Genomic DNA, 17,508 nt, shown 5'->3' on the forward strand with positions numbered 1-17,508 from the left:
TACCTTGACTACCATACAATAACTAGTAACTTTTATGCACCAACGGTATAATAGAGAGATTCTACTGTAGTACAAAAACGGCTAATAAGTGAAATCAAGCACAACATACATATTTCATATTTCATATTTCGTATCTACAATTTAAATGATTTTTTACTGTAAAGTTAATATTTCCCCCAGAAAGCATTTCAATCTTTTTTTAACTAAGACAGTTAGCTCAATTCTTTCTATATCTCCTTTAGTTTGGTCTGTTTGATGTGCGAGGATAAAAGATAATGTAAAAGTCGGGAAGCATACTTGAACCTTAATATTTGAGGCTTAAATTCTCAATTAATCCTTCTCAACACGAAAATACATTTTGTGACAGATCTCGTGCGATAAAATTAATTTGCAAAATATATGCAAACTATTTTGGAAATTAATTCGCCATTTTATTAAATCTTTCTGTACTTTTTTCAGTTTGATTGATTGTCTATCAATGTTGTCAACAGCTGTTCATGCAGGACCATTTTATTTTAATTCAATTTATTTTAACTATATATTCACCTATAATTTAAAATTTTATTTTTTATTAAACTCTTAGCCAATCTAAAGGGCAAATTAATTAAAAATATATATTTAATAATTCTTTATTAGATTCTCTATAATTTTTATTAGCACATGTGTGCACACCTGTTTCTGCATGATTGGTTTGTTGATGCCGCAATCTGAAATAAATAACGATTTAATAAACACGCAATTAGTCGAGATAATTTCTTCATGAAACACAGTCACAACAACCAAGGTAAATTTTTATCACTCTACGATCCCAAATTTGTAATTGAGATAATTTTCGACTATTTCGTTCTAAACCCTTACATGTTCCTGTTTCTTTTTGACATGAGCTTACCATTACATCAGTACAGCAGTTAGCAACTCTGGACAAGATCTGCTATACTTTCTATTTTCCTAATCAAGAACAGTAGACTTTCCGACGAACATAAAAAGCAAACAATAACGGAATGCCAATTTTTTCTTTGTGAATTTCTTCGAAAACAAGTAAAACAAACACTACCAGTAGAGTATGTACTAAGTAAGCAATTGTATAAACAGCAACTTCAAGAATTATGTTAGAGCTCGGATCTAGATCCTGACATAAGTTTGCTCTTCATTTAGAAAATGAAGATTCTTTATTGCTTTCTACTGTTTTGTTTAATTGGTACGTTGCTGTGTGAGCATTCAGAAAAGAAGCATGAAAAAGAAAAAGGAAGAAGAGTAAAAAGATTTGCCATTACTGCTCTTTTGGGATCTGCTCTTATTTCTGGTGCATCTTTAATTGGAACCACAGTTACCGGATTGAAATCATCGTCGTACAGCGTGGCTGTCTCCGGTTCAGTTGAGAATTACAGCAAATGGACATTGAAACTCCAAACATGTGAGATCAGGTCAGGTTACATGAACACACCTCTTCGAACAATCGTTCCTGGTTACAGAGAAGGATTTGCCAGTCACAAAACAGGTGATACCGCCACGGGCTCCTACGTAAGATGCACATTTGACCCAATGAATGGAGACTTGATCCATATCATGTATTCTGCTCCATATTCTTTTGATTTTCATTCCAATTGGTTAGGGTTTGCCATTTGCCCCAAAAGTAGTTCAGAATGTCGATCAATCACAGCTGACAAAATGTACTACGAGAAGACAAGGTATGCAAAGATAAAAGAATATTATCGAAGTGTCAGTCAGCTACGTACTTGTGGCACTCACTTTTGCATGACAGGAACAATGGGAACCAGCCACAAACCAGAGTTGGATATCAGAGTATATCCAACAGATTACGAAAGCCTTTCAACAGCTGTGAAGAAATCATCTGCAAAGAGCAGATGGTCCAAAGGAGATTACGAAAGCTTTGTTAACAGCATGTAAAGAAGTTTCTTTAAAGATGACACGAAAATCCTACAATTCTTGTAGTTCTTACTTTCCCTTTCTTAATATCTCTTGTGTGCCACTCCAGATATATATTACCAATAGGTTTGCATGTAAAGAAAATTGCAATATTTTGAAGTTTCCCGTAAATTCCGTAATGAATATCTACGTTCAAAACAAAACCCTTCTATTATGATGCATCAGACGTCGACTTTGCAATGCTAAAAAACAATGATAAAGCTTTACAACAAATCTAGCACATTTTGTAATGCGCAGAAGTAAATCGATATCAAATTTCTTTGTGTTTACATGAAGTTTGTCATATCGGGGTTGTGTGAATTGCACATGCGTTATAACTTTTTAACTTTTTAACATGCGCAATAATTTCATTTCTTTTAAAACGTGTGTATATGAATCTGTTACGGGCGAAATAAAAACACTGAATAAAGTGTAACATGTAAGCAATAATAAAGGCTATACCCGAGACCGAAATGGAATGTTTATTCCACCTCAAAATAAACCTTTAAGTAAAAGCTGCCTTATAGGCTGACCACAACGCAGAAAAAAGTCTATGTAACTCCTTAAACGCAAGATATTGTAAAGTTGTGAAATTCTTGCGCTTATGTGAACTTAGCAACGTTGTCCATAGTTTTGGCTTGCAAATATATAAAAGCGACATGATTGAATATGAACGTTAAGTTAAACGTTGGCTATAGCGCCATCGTTTTAGAAAAAAGGAAATGCAAAGAAATAAGACTTACGATTGAAAAAAAGTTTAACTGTTTAACATTTTTTTAAATTATTTTTCAAGATTTTTAAGGATTAAAAAATGAGGATTAGATTCGTTAGTGCTAAAGTAAGTGTGAAAAAGAGCGATGACGCCCACCATTAACATTTTTGCAAGTGAATCAAATTATTTTTGTAAAAAATCTCTTATAATAATACGGAGAGTGTATCTGTGAAGTAGAAAATAACGGCTAGAGTTTAAAGTGGATTTGGATTCAGAAGTAGTAAGAACTTTGATATTTTTAGACGTTCGGTTTTGATGTCACTATAGCTACTACGTGTTACTTTTTTATGCAGCACACTTTAAGTTGTCAAGCAGACTCGCATTGTGCAGGAAGAAGTCACTTAAAAATTTCGAATTCTTAAAGTTTTATCTTTTACCAAGTTTTTTATAAAAAAAACTAGCTAGCATATTTGTTTACGTTTTTTGCATAATTAAATGTGTCCCTGATGCGTAACTAATGTATTTGTCCTAAAATTCAAAATGCTACATAAAACTGTTAACTGGCTAGGAAAAAAAATTGCTGGACAAACAGAACAATGGTTTGCTGAAGTTACAGTGATGTTATCAGTTTCACATTACTATAGTTTCTCTTTACATGTTTTTATTAAGCTTAACCCTATTCGGTCCGGGGTTTTTCGAACATACTATGACCGGGGGGGGGGGGGATTCCGCCCCCCCTCAATAACTTTTCATAGGATTGTTCAAATTGAATCAAACTTGGCACACTTATAGTACGTCATAAAAGGAACGAAATGGTGGCAAAAAATTTTTGTTTGCGTCAGCACATTTTCTGTGACGTCATCAGAGGCTTGAAAATTGTTAAAAATGCCACTATCTGCTTAAAATATAATTACTTTTGTTCTAGAGCGATTTTTTACATTCTGTTTGAAGTTTCTGAAAGCTAAATAAAAATTTTTTAACATATCTTCCGGTTTTTACATGGATCGAATAAAAAATTGCCAAAAATTGCCCGAAAATCCGTTTTCTTCCGATTTTCGGGTAAAATCCGACAAAATCGGGAAATCGGAATAGTCACGTGTCAAAGTTTTTCAAAATGATTCTTCTTGATGAAACAAAGTTGTGTTGCAAGTTTCAAGTTCTAAGGATAATCCTAACAGGAGTTATTATATTTTCCCCATTATAAGGATTTCATAGAGATTTTAGGGGTAGTTTCGAGTAATGGCCAATATCAAAGCCTCTGAAAGGTATGGGACCTAAAAATTTAGCATGCAGGTGTCTAATAGATAAATGTTGAAACTCAGTAAGTATCATAGCCATATAAGAAAGCAATCAGGAGTTATTAAAAAAAAACCGTCAGGGGGGGCGGAATCCGCCCCCCCCGGACCGAATAGGGTTAAATAGCTAGCTATAGACATTAAATCTCCACAATTTAAGCATATTTAACTGGGTGTCTTAGCTACTGCTATCTAACTAAGGTTATCTTAAGGTTCATTACAAACCTACGAGTTATGTTGTTATTCCTCTATTTTTAGGTATTTATAGCTATCTTAGTAATCAAACTTCTCTTCTTTTTTGAACACGAATTATGATGTAATAAGCTAGCTTTTGTGTCTGCATCTGGTGTAAAGCAGGCATTAAATCATATCAAATTTTTACCAGTTTGCTCTTGATAATATCTTGACATATGCAAATTTTTGTTTTTTAAGAGTGAGGTCATCCATTAATATAGTAACATCGGAATTTTTTGATTACATTCTCATAGCATAAAGTTCCTGTATTTTAACTATTTAAATCTCGAATAACTTGAAAAAAAAATTTAAAAACGATAAGAGTGAGTTGGTAATAAACTTTGTAGCCTCCGCAATCTACAAATAATTACCTTATATGCAGAAATCCTTTTAAAAAATGCAAATATGGTACAAAATTTAAATTCACTTTTTAAAAAAAGCCGAACATCCGTATTTCTTTGCATTTGACCTCCGACTTCTTATTATGATTTCTCTTGATCTAGCATTACATGTTATTGGAAATAATAAATTCTGAAATGTCAACAAAAATGTAAAAGTGTGTTTTTCGGACCAAACAAAAGTATGCGAGATTTTATTTCCTCTTTTCGAAAAGGTATGGTGTGTCAAGACATGTGTGCTACAATGAGAAGAAATTATTTGTTTGTATATACAAAAGACATATATGCGAAGTTATTAGATTAGGTTAGGTAATGGAACTACATGTAGCTAGTTAGCTAGCTAGAAATTTCAATGTAGATGGTTATTTTCCAAAGTCTTAATGTTGATAAAAGACTTGACGTGCTGCAACATTTACTACCATTAGTGCTTACCCTGAGGTATATAACAATCATCCTTGTTAGTTTCTTGCTATGAAAAAAATCAAGGTAAGTCATTTAACTTTTTTAATTCATCTTTTGCAATTAAACTTGTGTAACACCAATATAATTGGTGAGCATTGAGCTGTTTTAAATTATACTAACCGGACTTGTAGGTGTAGTTTGTTTTGCATGTTCGCTTTGGCTAGGGTAGCCTACTTGCGGTAGTGCGGTCTATGATTTTATCAAAAAAAAAACTTTGCTATTTTCCTGACTGTGATGATGAGATACACTTAACTGCAAAATTAAACCTGTGTTTACATCAATAAATGCTAATAATACTGAAGCTCATATTCTGTTTTTTCTGAAAAGTGTTGATGAAGGATGTGGTAAGACTTTTAAAGCCAACTATTTCCTGTAACTTTGAATACAATAATTCAAAAATTAAAGGCAAAACACTTTCCCCTGAGTTCAGCCTTCTCTAGCTGATAATACTTAGTTAATTGGAGAAAAATGTCTGGAATAATTATTGTTACGTTGAACTGGTACCGTTAGAAAGTCAATTAAATGCAGCTTTTGAAACTGTTTTCACTTCTTCAGCGCGCGTTAAAGGCTACGATAAAAGCTTAGAAGGTTTCCCATATTATTACTTTTTAATGCAAACCTTTAGTCCAGATGCTTATCGTGCTCCTTTAAGTTCATTTACACCGCCAACCGCACGCATAGCACGCCATAAGATATATAAGCTTTATTAAGAAGATAACTACACTTAAAAAATACTAGAAAGACAGTATAATATTTTAGAATAAGATTAGAAATAATAAAACTCATTTTTCAAATTTACTGATCCATGCAGTAGTTTTTGTGAAACATGTCACAGTTCGTGCGCTGACAAATAATTTTAATACAAGTATTTTTGCAATTAATTCGCCGCTTTATTAAAAATTTAATTATTATTTCAGAATTTATTAGATTATTTTAGCAGCTTTTAAATTAATCCCACCTTCTATTTACTAGTAATTGATGATTTCTTTTAGTAATAAACTCACCAAATTTTTAAGAAATAACCTTTGAATAAATGAATGAATAAACTTAATTTGGTCACAATTTCTATAAATTTTTGTTTGCGCACCTGTTTCCATTATAAGATTATTTAGGTGTCGTACGCCTTAATAAAAAGCGTAATTATCTTTCATACTTGTCTGCGATCTGTAGAAGACACTGTTAAAACTAACACAGTAAGTTGTCAATAAGCTACCATATTTAGATAACTCTTGCTTGCTTTTGTATGAGTCAATATTTTTATCATTTATTTTTTGATCTGCCAATGTAACAAATGGGCTTATGCTTGTTGTTATGTTTGTAGCAATTGAGATGTCAATGATCTGACATTTGTTCCATCCCATCCTTTTCTAGTGAAAATTCATATTATTATAGCTTAGTTCAATTTTTAGAAAATGAGGATTCTCATCTGCTTCCTGTTGTTTTGCTTAGTTGGTACATTGGTGTGTGAGTATTCAGAGAAGAAGCATGAAAAGGAAAAAGGAAGAAGAGTAAAAAGATTTGCTATCACTCTTCTTTTGGGAACTGCTCTTACTACCGGCGCCTCGCTAATCGGAACCACAGTTACCGGATTAAAATCATCTTCCTACCGTGTATCTGTCTCTGGTTCAGTTGAGAATTACAGCAAATGGACATTGAAACTCCAAACATGTGAGATTAAGTCAGGTTACATGAACACACCTCTTCGAACCATTGTTCCTGGTTACAGAGAAGGATTTGCCAGTCACAAAACAAGTAATACGGCAACAGGCTCCTACGTAAGATGCACATTTGACCCACTAAATGGAGACTTGATCCATATCATGTATTCTGCTCCGTATTCATTTGATTTTCATGCAAATTGGCTAGGGTTTGCCATTTGCCCAAAAAGTAGCTCGGAATGTCGATCAATAACGGCTGACAAAATGTACTACGAGAAGACAAGTTATGCCAAATTGAAAAAGTTTGCTCGGAGTATTAGTCAACTACGTACTTGTGGCACTCACTTCTGCATGACAGGAACGATGGGAACCAGCCACAAACCAGAGTTGGATATCAGAGTCTATCCAACAGATTATGAAAGGCTTTCTACAGCTGTGAAGAAATCATCTGCAAAAAACAGATGGAGCAAAGGCGATTACGAAACCTTTGTTAACAGCATGTAAAATCTGTAAAAAATATTACGTTGACTGAACTGTTTGTTTTTATTCATTTTTGACCCAGTTAGACCTGCACGTTTTGTCTCATAAATCCTTCTAAGGATTGAGGTGCACACAGTGCTTTAGATGTACCATTATCAAAAATAAACTGGACTAAAATGGTAATTGGAACTAATCTAAGTGCCAACTTTCAGAGGACTAAATTTTCACATATACTTTGTCTTTAAGTGATGATTGAGTTAAAAATCAGATGTAATTGTAGAATTAAAAGAAGAAGAAATAATCGAAAAACCAATGTGAAATTCTTTCTTCATTGATTTTGAAAAGAACCTGACAATAGAAGAACTGTGATAACAAACATTATGAGTAAGCAGTTAGGAAAAATTGGCAAAAACAATAGTTGACCTAAAAATAGTACTATGCAGGCTACAGATACAAAACCGATTTTTTTGTGTCCCTTATAAGAAATAAGACAGAAAGGAAAATATACTTCAGTGCAGCAGTATTCAGTTTTCTGATAAGAGAGATAGCGCAATGGGCATAATATTTATCCAAGCGCTTTGGTCATCGCGCCGTGACAGGAAATTCGTAAAAATTAGCAAAAAAAGATTAAAAGCAACCTTCTGTGGTGTAATTGCCGAAAAAAATCGCGTTAAAACTGAAATCAAATGAGCGGATTTTCAATCGAGTAAAGTATAAAACGTCTTTGTGATTTATATTTAATTTGATTTTTCTCTAATTTCAACATTTTCGAACTTAAAATTTCATCTATTCTTGGTAATCTCATAATCTGTAGAAAACGTGATGATTGGCAGCTTGTCATTTATTTTTAATACCGCACAAAAAAAAACAAATAGATTTTGGGATAAGAAAAATCAAAGTACAGCTGTTCTTATGACGTCAATGGTAATCTTTTAATTTCATTGTATTTTTGTAACTACAAGGAAATGGCATGTTTAAACTTGGATTCATCTTCGAATAAGACAAGGTAAATCCTTTCTGAACGTAAATTAAGGTTTTAAAGTAGAAAACCTACCCAAACTTTTTAAATGAGCAACTGGGAAATTAGCTACCTATACACTTCATTTGACACAAGGTATATAAGTGATGCGTGCTTTTCTGAATAGAAACAATGTTTTTTAGTGAATAATTTTCAGAACGACATGACCTGCAAATAACATATTTCGTTCTGGGTAATTATTCCTGGCTGATTTTTTAGGAGACTGGTAGAGAAGAAGAAAGTGAGATTTTAAACTAAAATGAAATCCGGTTGTATTTACAACAAGTGTTTTAAACCGCGGTTGTGTGACCTGCACAAGCGTTATAACATTGCAGACATGCGCAGTAACTTTTTTAGTCTTGTTAAGCCGTCAAGTAAGCGCTAATGGCTTTGACCTAATGGCAACAAACCCTGGGGACAAAGATGGAAATATCACTTTAATAGATTTATTTTCATCAGTATAACAATGTTGTAACCAAAAATTTATTCGCCACGTGAAAACACTGGAAGAAATTATTTCTGTGAATAGCCAAAGTTTTAATATTTTCTTGTTTTTAAGAACTAGCTGCCTGATATTGTCTTTGCGTAACAACTTTAATAAATTTGTAATTATCAGTTCATATAACAATTGAACGCGCTTCGAAAGTAAAACATTATGTAACCGGTTAAATCCTATAAATCGTTGTATGAAATTTTAGCATATGTATACTTAAATCATGCCTTAGCAATTTTATTTATTACTTGACGATGTAAAGTTACTTTAACTAACGAAAAGCTTCGTAAAAAAATTGTATAATCAATTTGTTATGCTTTCTTCCAATATGAAAAAATGACGAATTTTACACTTATACTTACTTTATTATAAATGAATGTATGGGTAAAGTCACGGTAGTTAAACATTGTTGTTATCGATTTCGTTCAAAACATTTTATTTCAAGTCTTTAGAAAAAAATTAACAACAAATCGTTTTGTAATAAACCCAAAACATGTTAAGAAATCAATTCATAAGTCAATAGATACGCATAATTGCCCACAACTACGAAAATTTAAAACACCTTAATAACCGTTAAGCAAAGTTACGATTAAAATAATTAAAACTTAGGCACAAAAGCAATAAAAACAACAATAATGAATACAAATTCATGTTTATTGGTTTCATTTCATACAAATCCAATTTCAGGTGGTGGTAAAGTATGGCTTGCTCTTTTGTTTCTTCTTAGTGTTTTTATTATTCTTGTGGTTCTCCGTCTTCTTGTTGTTGTCGTTGTTGTTTTTGTTGGCCAGATCCATATTCCACCATTGCCGTCAGGGTTAATAGTACGGACTTGTGCTTCTGCGCTTTCACGAACATTAATAACGAGCACTAAAAAATATATGTTATTACAAAACAATGCAGTAAGTGTGGAAACAGTTTCTTAATGATCTTCTTTAGCGATTGTTTTGTAAGTCTTCTTTAGCATAAATTCTGAAAATTGTTGTATTATAAAGATGATGAACTTACGAGTGAAAAGAAATGCAGCAATTACTAAACCCTTCATGTCTCTTGTCTTAATCTAGATAAACTTCTTTAATAGATATCTAATTTGATCAGAAAGTAAAGTGCGATGAAATGATACTCAAATGCGACGACTATTTATACTAGATAGTCTTTCCGGTAAAGCAGCCATCATGCACTTTATCTGGTAGACTTAATTGGTATAAATTACCATTAGAGAAAAAGAAAAATATTTGTCAGCATTTTTAGTGCCAATTATATATGACTGAGCAGAAAATTTATATCGTTGCAAATTTTTCTTGCAACGTGGTCAAATAATAGGAAAAGTAGTAAAATTCAGGGCTTTAAATTTAAAAACTTTTTCTTTAATTCCTTTTTTCAATAATACATTTCGTGCTAAAAAATACCGACCGATGTTGTGATGTTATGGACTAAACGGAGTGCCGTCCAGGCAGACAACCGAGGTTTCTATTTTCCCTAGTAACTGGTTTCCCTGGTTACCTAATAAAACATAGGAATTGCAGTATTCTGTGGCCAAAGTAGATGATCTAAGTCTTCAGTCACAAGAACATTGGTATTTGGATAAAAATACAATACAATAGACGTTCATTACGTAGAAACCATGTCTTCAAACAATAGTAAACGTTCAATTACCTGAAGTAAAAGAATTTCTTTTCGAACAGATTAAAAACATTTTTGTAGTCCTATTGTGCAACTTCTAAAGTTAGCCGTTGGTGAAATGGGTCTTTTTGTTATAAAATTAAACAAGCCAGTGTCAATATTACCGGAAATAAACTTGTTTTTCTGAGGAGACTCTATATTTTAGAGCTTTTGAGGACTCTACATTATTATGGCCACTTTTTGCGTTGACAAAACTACTTGAAATTATAATTTCCATATTTCGTAGCATGCTTTCTTTCCAAAGACTACTCGTCCAGTTTAAATTGATCTATTTTATCGTACGCCCAAAAGATTAGTAAATCAGTTTGTTTGCAACATTGATTTTTATTGAAATCGTTCAAATTTTACAATTAAACATCACAAAAAAGATATTTGACTCAAAATAATCAAGAATATTTTACGTACCAAAATAGTAACAGCAGACTATAACTTTTGTTTCGACTTCTTAAAGCTTAAAAAGTATCAGCCATTACCAACAACAATTTTATTTTTATATTTTGCAGTGCCTTTACTACGAAATATCTTTTGGGTCTATTCTGTTGTCGTTTTGCTAGATAAAGATTTACCATTTTTATGTAAAATCATCAAAATTTCTTTAAATATTTGCAATATCAAAACATTCCTAGTCTTTCTTCAGAACTTCTTTGTCATGATAGCGTCATATGTATATTTTAACAACGGTAAGGAGACCAAAACATTCGTTCTTGTCATCAAAAATCAACATTGGCTACGTGAACCTTTGTTTAGGTAGCCGAGGCGCAGCGAAGTTCATCTCTCCTTTAAGCTTAGAAGTTTTACTGTCATCTGTAAATCCAAAGTTTAATTTTTTTAAGCTAGGCAAAAGGCTAGCAAAAAAGCAGGCAGGAAATAAATACTCAGCAGGGCATTTTCGTCGCAACTTTAAAGCAATTTAATAAAATTTGGTCTTTTCTTAGCCACTTCAGGGAAATTTTTTCTTGTTTTGAGTTTCGGGTTAATGCTACAATGTTTTAGAGGAGAATGAAGCAATAGATAGAGTAGACAATACTATCTGTAACGCGTGCTTTAAGGCCGCTTTCCATTCTTGTAATTTTAAGACGGATGAGATATATACATTTGAAATTCTAAAATACTGTACAAATTCTGGCTGTGTTACAATTTTTCTCCCAGCTTATCTGTATTGCCATTATGTTATCTCAACAAATATCCGGTTCAACTTTTTTCCCGCCATTCTTTAAATCCACTTAAACGTCCACTCGAATAATTGCCGTTGTTGTTTTGCTGTAACAGTACTTACTCATTTTTTGCAAATTTCATCTAAATTTTGAACAAAACAGTTTATTTTCAGGAAATTGCATTTATTCGTAATTGGCGCCATTAATAGAAATGGTGATTGAAGGAGAACGGAAATTAATCAGCTTTTTTGATTCGCCAGTTTAGAAATTGAATTTTTTTATTCGAAGTATTTCTAGACAGAAATTTCTGCGGGGAGTAGCGTAGCAAGCGCCAGAAAGTGCAGTAAAGCAGAGCCTGTTTTCTCATTACATAGCCAAATAAATATAAGTTAAAAGTAATTAAGGTTAAGAGTATAATAAAAATTCTATACGATTTCGTCTTTATAGATATACATATCAAAAATTCTGCCATTTGATGACTATTGCCCAGTAAGTTTATCTGGTAATGTGTTGGTATATTTTTGTAAATTTCTGATTAAAGGAGAAAACATGCTTTTTTAGCACGGCTTTGGAACTTTTGTTGTTTTCTCAAGATGGTGCCAGAAACGGAATGAAATTTTCATAAAAAGAAGTACCTAGTATATCACTATATTTTGAATGTTAGAAACCCCTTCTTTAGTTTCACTTGCATATAAAGCTAGCTAGCACAACAGTAGCAGCTTGGATAGCATAAAAATACCAATTTAGCTAGCATAAAAATACCTATTAGGTTCTTAAAATTCTTTCATGCTAGCTAGCATCATAAGATAGTTCTTTAGGTAGCTAGCTACTACACACACTGCACAGTGAGTAACATAATTCTGCTTCAATTAGGAATGTCCATCACACAGCTTATACTTGGTAGTTACATCCGTCCACAAAATATGTTGGCTCTTGGCAAATTTCAAGACAACATCAAGGACCAAAAAAACTTAGCAAAATAAACAAAAGAACCTGGCTACTTATTCTACAGTTAATACTTCCTTCTATTGACGTAGTTTTAACATTAAATGAAAGGAAGGTGGGGTGATAGTAGGTAACTAACTAGCTATATTTCTTGTTTCGGAGAAATTAAGACATTAATTAAGAAACATTTTCTGCATCATCTATATTTTTTATAATCGATTTTTTTTTAATTTCTCAGGAGTGGTTCTCGTGCAGTTGTTAACACGTACTGAAAATCTTTAAACATATCCAAAAAATCATTTTTGTGTTCAATCAGAACAACTTTTAAAAAATTCACGATTGGAAATCTCATAAATTTCTACATTATAAAATAATTTGCCGTTATACAAATAATTTCCTGATAAAGAAATACTTTCTATTTCTGTAACTCGACCCAAATTGTGCACTGATGCCGGATACGATATTTGTTTCGTTTAAAATTATTTGATACATCCGGTTCTAAACAAAATATGACATATTGCGTCCGGAACACACTAATGCAGAAGCACCGGGATATATATCATCATATTAAACCAATCTGACGTCATCAATTATCTTTTCAACCTAGAACAAATTAGCATTTAGACATTGTAGCTGCAACTGTGTGAAGTCGCATCACTTACACATAAATATTCCTGTATGTATGGGTAACAGGCCCTAATTACACCCCATTCGATTAGCTCAGATTAACAATTAACGAAAAACTGATAAGGAAGAACTTATCATTAATAATAATTTTTTAGATACTTCTTTTCATATTTGTATACTTCGTTTTACAAGAATAAAAATATTGATACACATCTGCTTTATGAGCTGTAACAAGGCTTTAAGTATCCCAAAAATATCTCAGTTTACATGATTTAATATTTAATATTTAATATCTGCATGAAAGCCGTTGCAGAAATACGCCAAACCAATTTTGGTCCAATGTACAAAAAATTCTACAGCTCGCTCATAGAAAGCGCATTTGACTTTTATTAGAATCCCTGAATTTTTCTTTTTTCTTTTTTTTTTCTGTTAGCTATTCGTGGTAGAATTTTTAGGAAGTAACTTTGCGCAATATTCGTAATATTCAAAATACATGATATAAATATAGAAAAAGATATGTCATGCTGCAAGTTAACGAATTAAAAATTTCTGCTTAGTCATTAGGCAGAAGCACAAGTCCGTACTATTAACCCTGACGGCAATGGTGAAAAATGGATCTCGCCAACAAAAACAACAACGACGACAGCAAGACGACGGAGAATTCTAAGAATAAAACCAATACAAAACAGAATCAGAAGACAAATCTTTGTTTTAACTTAAATCTAAATTTCGGGTAAAATAACCTTTTGTCTTTGATGTATAAAATGCAACCAATAAACATGAATTTGTATTCATCGTTGTTGTTTTATATTGCTTTCCTGCCTAAGTTTTAATTATTTTAATCGTAACTTAACTTTAACGGTTAGTCAGCTGTTTTAACTTTTCGTAAGTCTGGGTAGAGCAAATCACTGGCAACCCTGTGGCATAATGGTTGTGATATGGCTTATCACACTAAGTACTTGCACCGGTTTTGCTCTTTGTTAATTTTATAACTTTTACAGGAACATTGATATGCAAAGACAAGGCTACGATAAGGTATCAACAGAGCCTAATCCATGTTTTTATTTTCACCGAAGTGACCGTTGATTTTGAAACTTATGCGAGGCCTTTTACGGCAATTTTAAAATTTTGGATGATTGTTTTAGCTAGCTACACGGGGTGACAACATATGTGGACTTTTCATCTAAATTGAAGTTACGGTTCACTTTTAAACTTTTATAGGTTTATTTGCAAAATAAAGGTTTATTTGCAAAATAGAAAGTGTTGGGTGTCCTGTAGTTTATTTGACAGAGTTTCGATAAGCTGTATTCTTTGTTTCTTATCTGAACCGGTGAAGATGTCTGGCGCAAAGTATAGCTGTGCTAGGCGTTCCATCCGTGTGTAGGATCAGTTTACCTACACTTAACTACTTTTAACGCCGTGTTACCCAGTTATTTCCTTAATTACTGCGATTTTCTTTAATTAAAACCAAATTTCGTCTGTTTGTGTCAAGAAACGATTTGTTTTGCGGAACCCGAAATGCGTCTGCCAGCAAAGCGTCGGGTTGCGGGCACAAAATAGCGTGTATGTTAAAGACAGACAACCCCGTGGATTGTAGCCATTTTTTCTTCAAAATTGTAGCCGAATTGTTTTTTCTGCTTTTATAAAGATGCAGTTAACAGCCATTCCTGGGATATATAAGACGGTTAAAAATCTGAGTTCTGTCGAAATTAACATTGTAATGACTTGAAATAAAGCTGTACAAATCATCCAAGTCAAAACCACTACGGGCAAGGAAGAGGAAAAATAGCAATCTTTATACTTTTCTCAGACAATGTTATTAGATTAGTGAACATAGAGAAAAATCATGCGGCAATAATATCAAGCCAAAAAAATGAAATAAATCAAACTCATACATGCTTTTTTATAAGATTTATTGTAAGAATATTGATGTTGAGATTTTGATAAAACTTATATAGAACATATTAAGAACGCACTTAGTTTGAATTCCTGTATAAATTATTAGAACAAAAAAAAGGTATTTTAGAATTACTAAGAAACAATTATTTGAAACTTTTCTTGCTGTTTTGTACTTGGTTACACATGAAAATCATTCTTCCACTAGTAAATATATTCATCATCATTCGCAAATCCAACCATACATTTCTTTATTTTCAGAATAACAAAATTAAAACATAGAGGGTGAAAAGGTGTTCAATATTCGCATTCAGTTTTACTTTATAAATAAGACATTCTTATAAAAACCGTGTAGTGTTTATTTACAGGTAAGTCATTTCTTTTGACATTTCGTAATAAGAACAGACGCTTTTATTGACCAATCATGGCGGCATATGTATAATGAGCTATAAATTTTACAAACTTTCAAGGGTACGAGCATTGACCTAATAAACTAAGAACTTATTATATAGTTAAAATATTATATTATTTTAAGATGAGTCCTTGCAAAAAAATATTGAATAACTATGCTTAACTTAAATCATCGAACGCGCCAATGTGCCAATCTGGATATAGTTTTAACAGTTTTGCTAACCCAACGCCGGATTCCACTTATGTAAGACTTTGTTTTGTAAGATAATAGTAACTTGTAGTCATTTGTAGTCACTCGTAATCACTCATAGTCACCCATATTTATTCGTATTCTGACACTTATAACATAAAATGCGATCATATAACAACCTGCTTGCACCGTTCATAAGAATTAAAACCGAAGAAAGAAGTTTACCAAAGGGACTAGTTTTTGACAAACTAAATTTTCCTCAAAGTTTTCCAACTAGGAATAAAATTTTACTTTTGTTTTGTAAATTTGTTCAACTGATAGATATAATTGAGTTTAAGGAGTTAGTTTCTCTTTAAAGAAAATCGGCAAGTTTGTGGTGTAATATAACCTTTATATCAACTTAGTCAAATTTCGTTGAAGTTTTGTCATGTGGGGAGACTATTTCGTAACATGTGCAATATAGAAAGGGTTACGAAGCCTCGTTCATAGAAAGGGTTACAAAGCCTCGGTACTATGGCAACATTTTCACCTAGTAAATTATTCGTGTGACACTTACCGTGTATTGATCTGATATATATCGGACATATACAGGTCCTGATATATTAATATATTGCACTTTCGTAGGTTTTGATATTCAATTATTTATCGATTGAATTAAAAAACAACCATTTATTAAGATTTTGGATTACATCCGAGATCTTACCAAAAAGGGGGGTCTTTTTCTTCTCCTTCTTCTTCTTCGACCGACTTTTTAACCGATTGCCGTAACGTTGCGACTATTAAAGTCCGAACTGTCCATGCATCCTAGTTTCACGCCAGCTGTGCTCGTAATGTCGATTAATAACGGCTGCCAAAATGTACTACGAGAAGACAAGTTATGCCAAATTGAAAAGGTTTTCTCGAAGTCTTAGTCAACTACGTACTTCTGGCACTCACTTCTGCATGACAGGAACGAGGGGAACCAGCCACAAGCCAGAATTGAATATCAGAGTCTATCCAGCAGATTATGAAAGCCTTTCTACAGCTGTGAATAAATCATCTGCAAAAAACAGATGAAACAAAGGAGATTATGAAACCTTTGTTAACAGCATGTAAAAACTGTAACAAAAGTCTCATTGCCTGAATTTTTTGTCTTTATTCATTTACCCAGTTATACCTGGACGTTTTGTCTCGCACTAACCTAAGTGCGAACTTTCAGGGGACTAAATTTGCACATAAACTTTGTTCTTAAGTAATGATTGAGTTTAAAATGAGTTATAATTGTGAAAATGAAAAAAAAAATTAAAAAAATTGGCAATACAAGCACCGTGATAACGGACATTATAAGTGACTAATTAGGAAAAATTGACAAAATAAAGGAATTTTAAACGTGAACTTGTAAAAATAATACTATGCGGGCTATAGAAATAAAATCAATGGTTCTTAAGACAGAATGAAAAATACACTTCAGTGCAGCAGTATTTATTTTCCTGATGAGAGAAATAGCGCAATGGGCGTAATAATAATCCAAGCACTTTGTCCATTGCAAATTCGAAAGCTGTACGTTGTTCTTAAAAAATCTGAAGGGAAACTTGTCATTCGGGTTAGAGACTGGTCTGTTTATAAACTTTTGTATAAACACTCAGAAAAAGTAGGTAAAGAAAGGAGAAAACAATTTATAAACAACAAGCGGAGTGGTTGCGAAAGAAAAATGCGACAATGTGTTTTTTATTTTATATGAAATTGTTGTCCCAGGATGGTCATTTCAGTTCCTATGACTGCTGCTATCAACGAGGGTCCTACGAAGGGAGTCCTATTCCATTGTCGCTGCGAAAGTCGTGAAAGCATATCAATCGCTTAACTAGACGACCATCATATGTCAATCCTATTCTCATGCTGACCGCAAGCAAAAAGGAAGATTCACACTTTTATAGTTTCTGGTATGAC

The 17,508-nt window shown here is 32.7% G+C and overlaps 2 protein-coding genes across 2 annotated transcripts; both read left to right on the forward strand.

Moving 5' to 3' along the window:
* Positions 1 to 690: 690 nt before the first annotated feature.
* On the forward strand, positions 691 to 1,944 carry LOC130647238 (tereporin-Ca1-like). The gene is made up of 2 exons (XM_057453024.1): positions 691 to 784; positions 1,156 to 1,944. The coding sequence occupies exon 2, from the start codon at positions 1,159 to 1,161 to the stop codon at positions 1,906 to 1,908; it is 750 nt and encodes a 249-aa protein (XP_057309007.1). The 5' UTR covers positions 691 to 784; positions 1,156 to 1,158; the 3' UTR covers positions 1,909 to 1,944.
* A 4,246-nt stretch (positions 1,945 to 6,190) lies between these two features.
* Positions 6,191 to 7,383, forward strand: LOC130647526 (tereporin-Ca1-like). The gene is made up of 2 exons (XM_057453410.1): positions 6,191 to 6,220; positions 6,437 to 7,383. The coding sequence occupies exon 2, from the start codon at positions 6,440 to 6,442 to the stop codon at positions 7,187 to 7,189; it is 750 nt and encodes a 249-aa protein (XP_057309393.1). The 5' UTR covers positions 6,191 to 6,220; positions 6,437 to 6,439; the 3' UTR covers positions 7,190 to 7,383.
* The last annotated feature ends 10,125 nt before the right edge of the window (positions 7,384 to 17,508 follow it).

The sequence above is a fragment of the Hydractinia symbiolongicarpus genome, chromosome 6 (assembly GCF_029227915.1).
Source record: "Hydractinia symbiolongicarpus strain clone_291-10 chromosome 6, HSymV2.1, whole genome shotgun sequence".
Taxonomy (NCBI): Eukaryota; Metazoa; Cnidaria; class Hydrozoa; order Anthoathecata; family Hydractiniidae; genus Hydractinia; species Hydractinia symbiolongicarpus.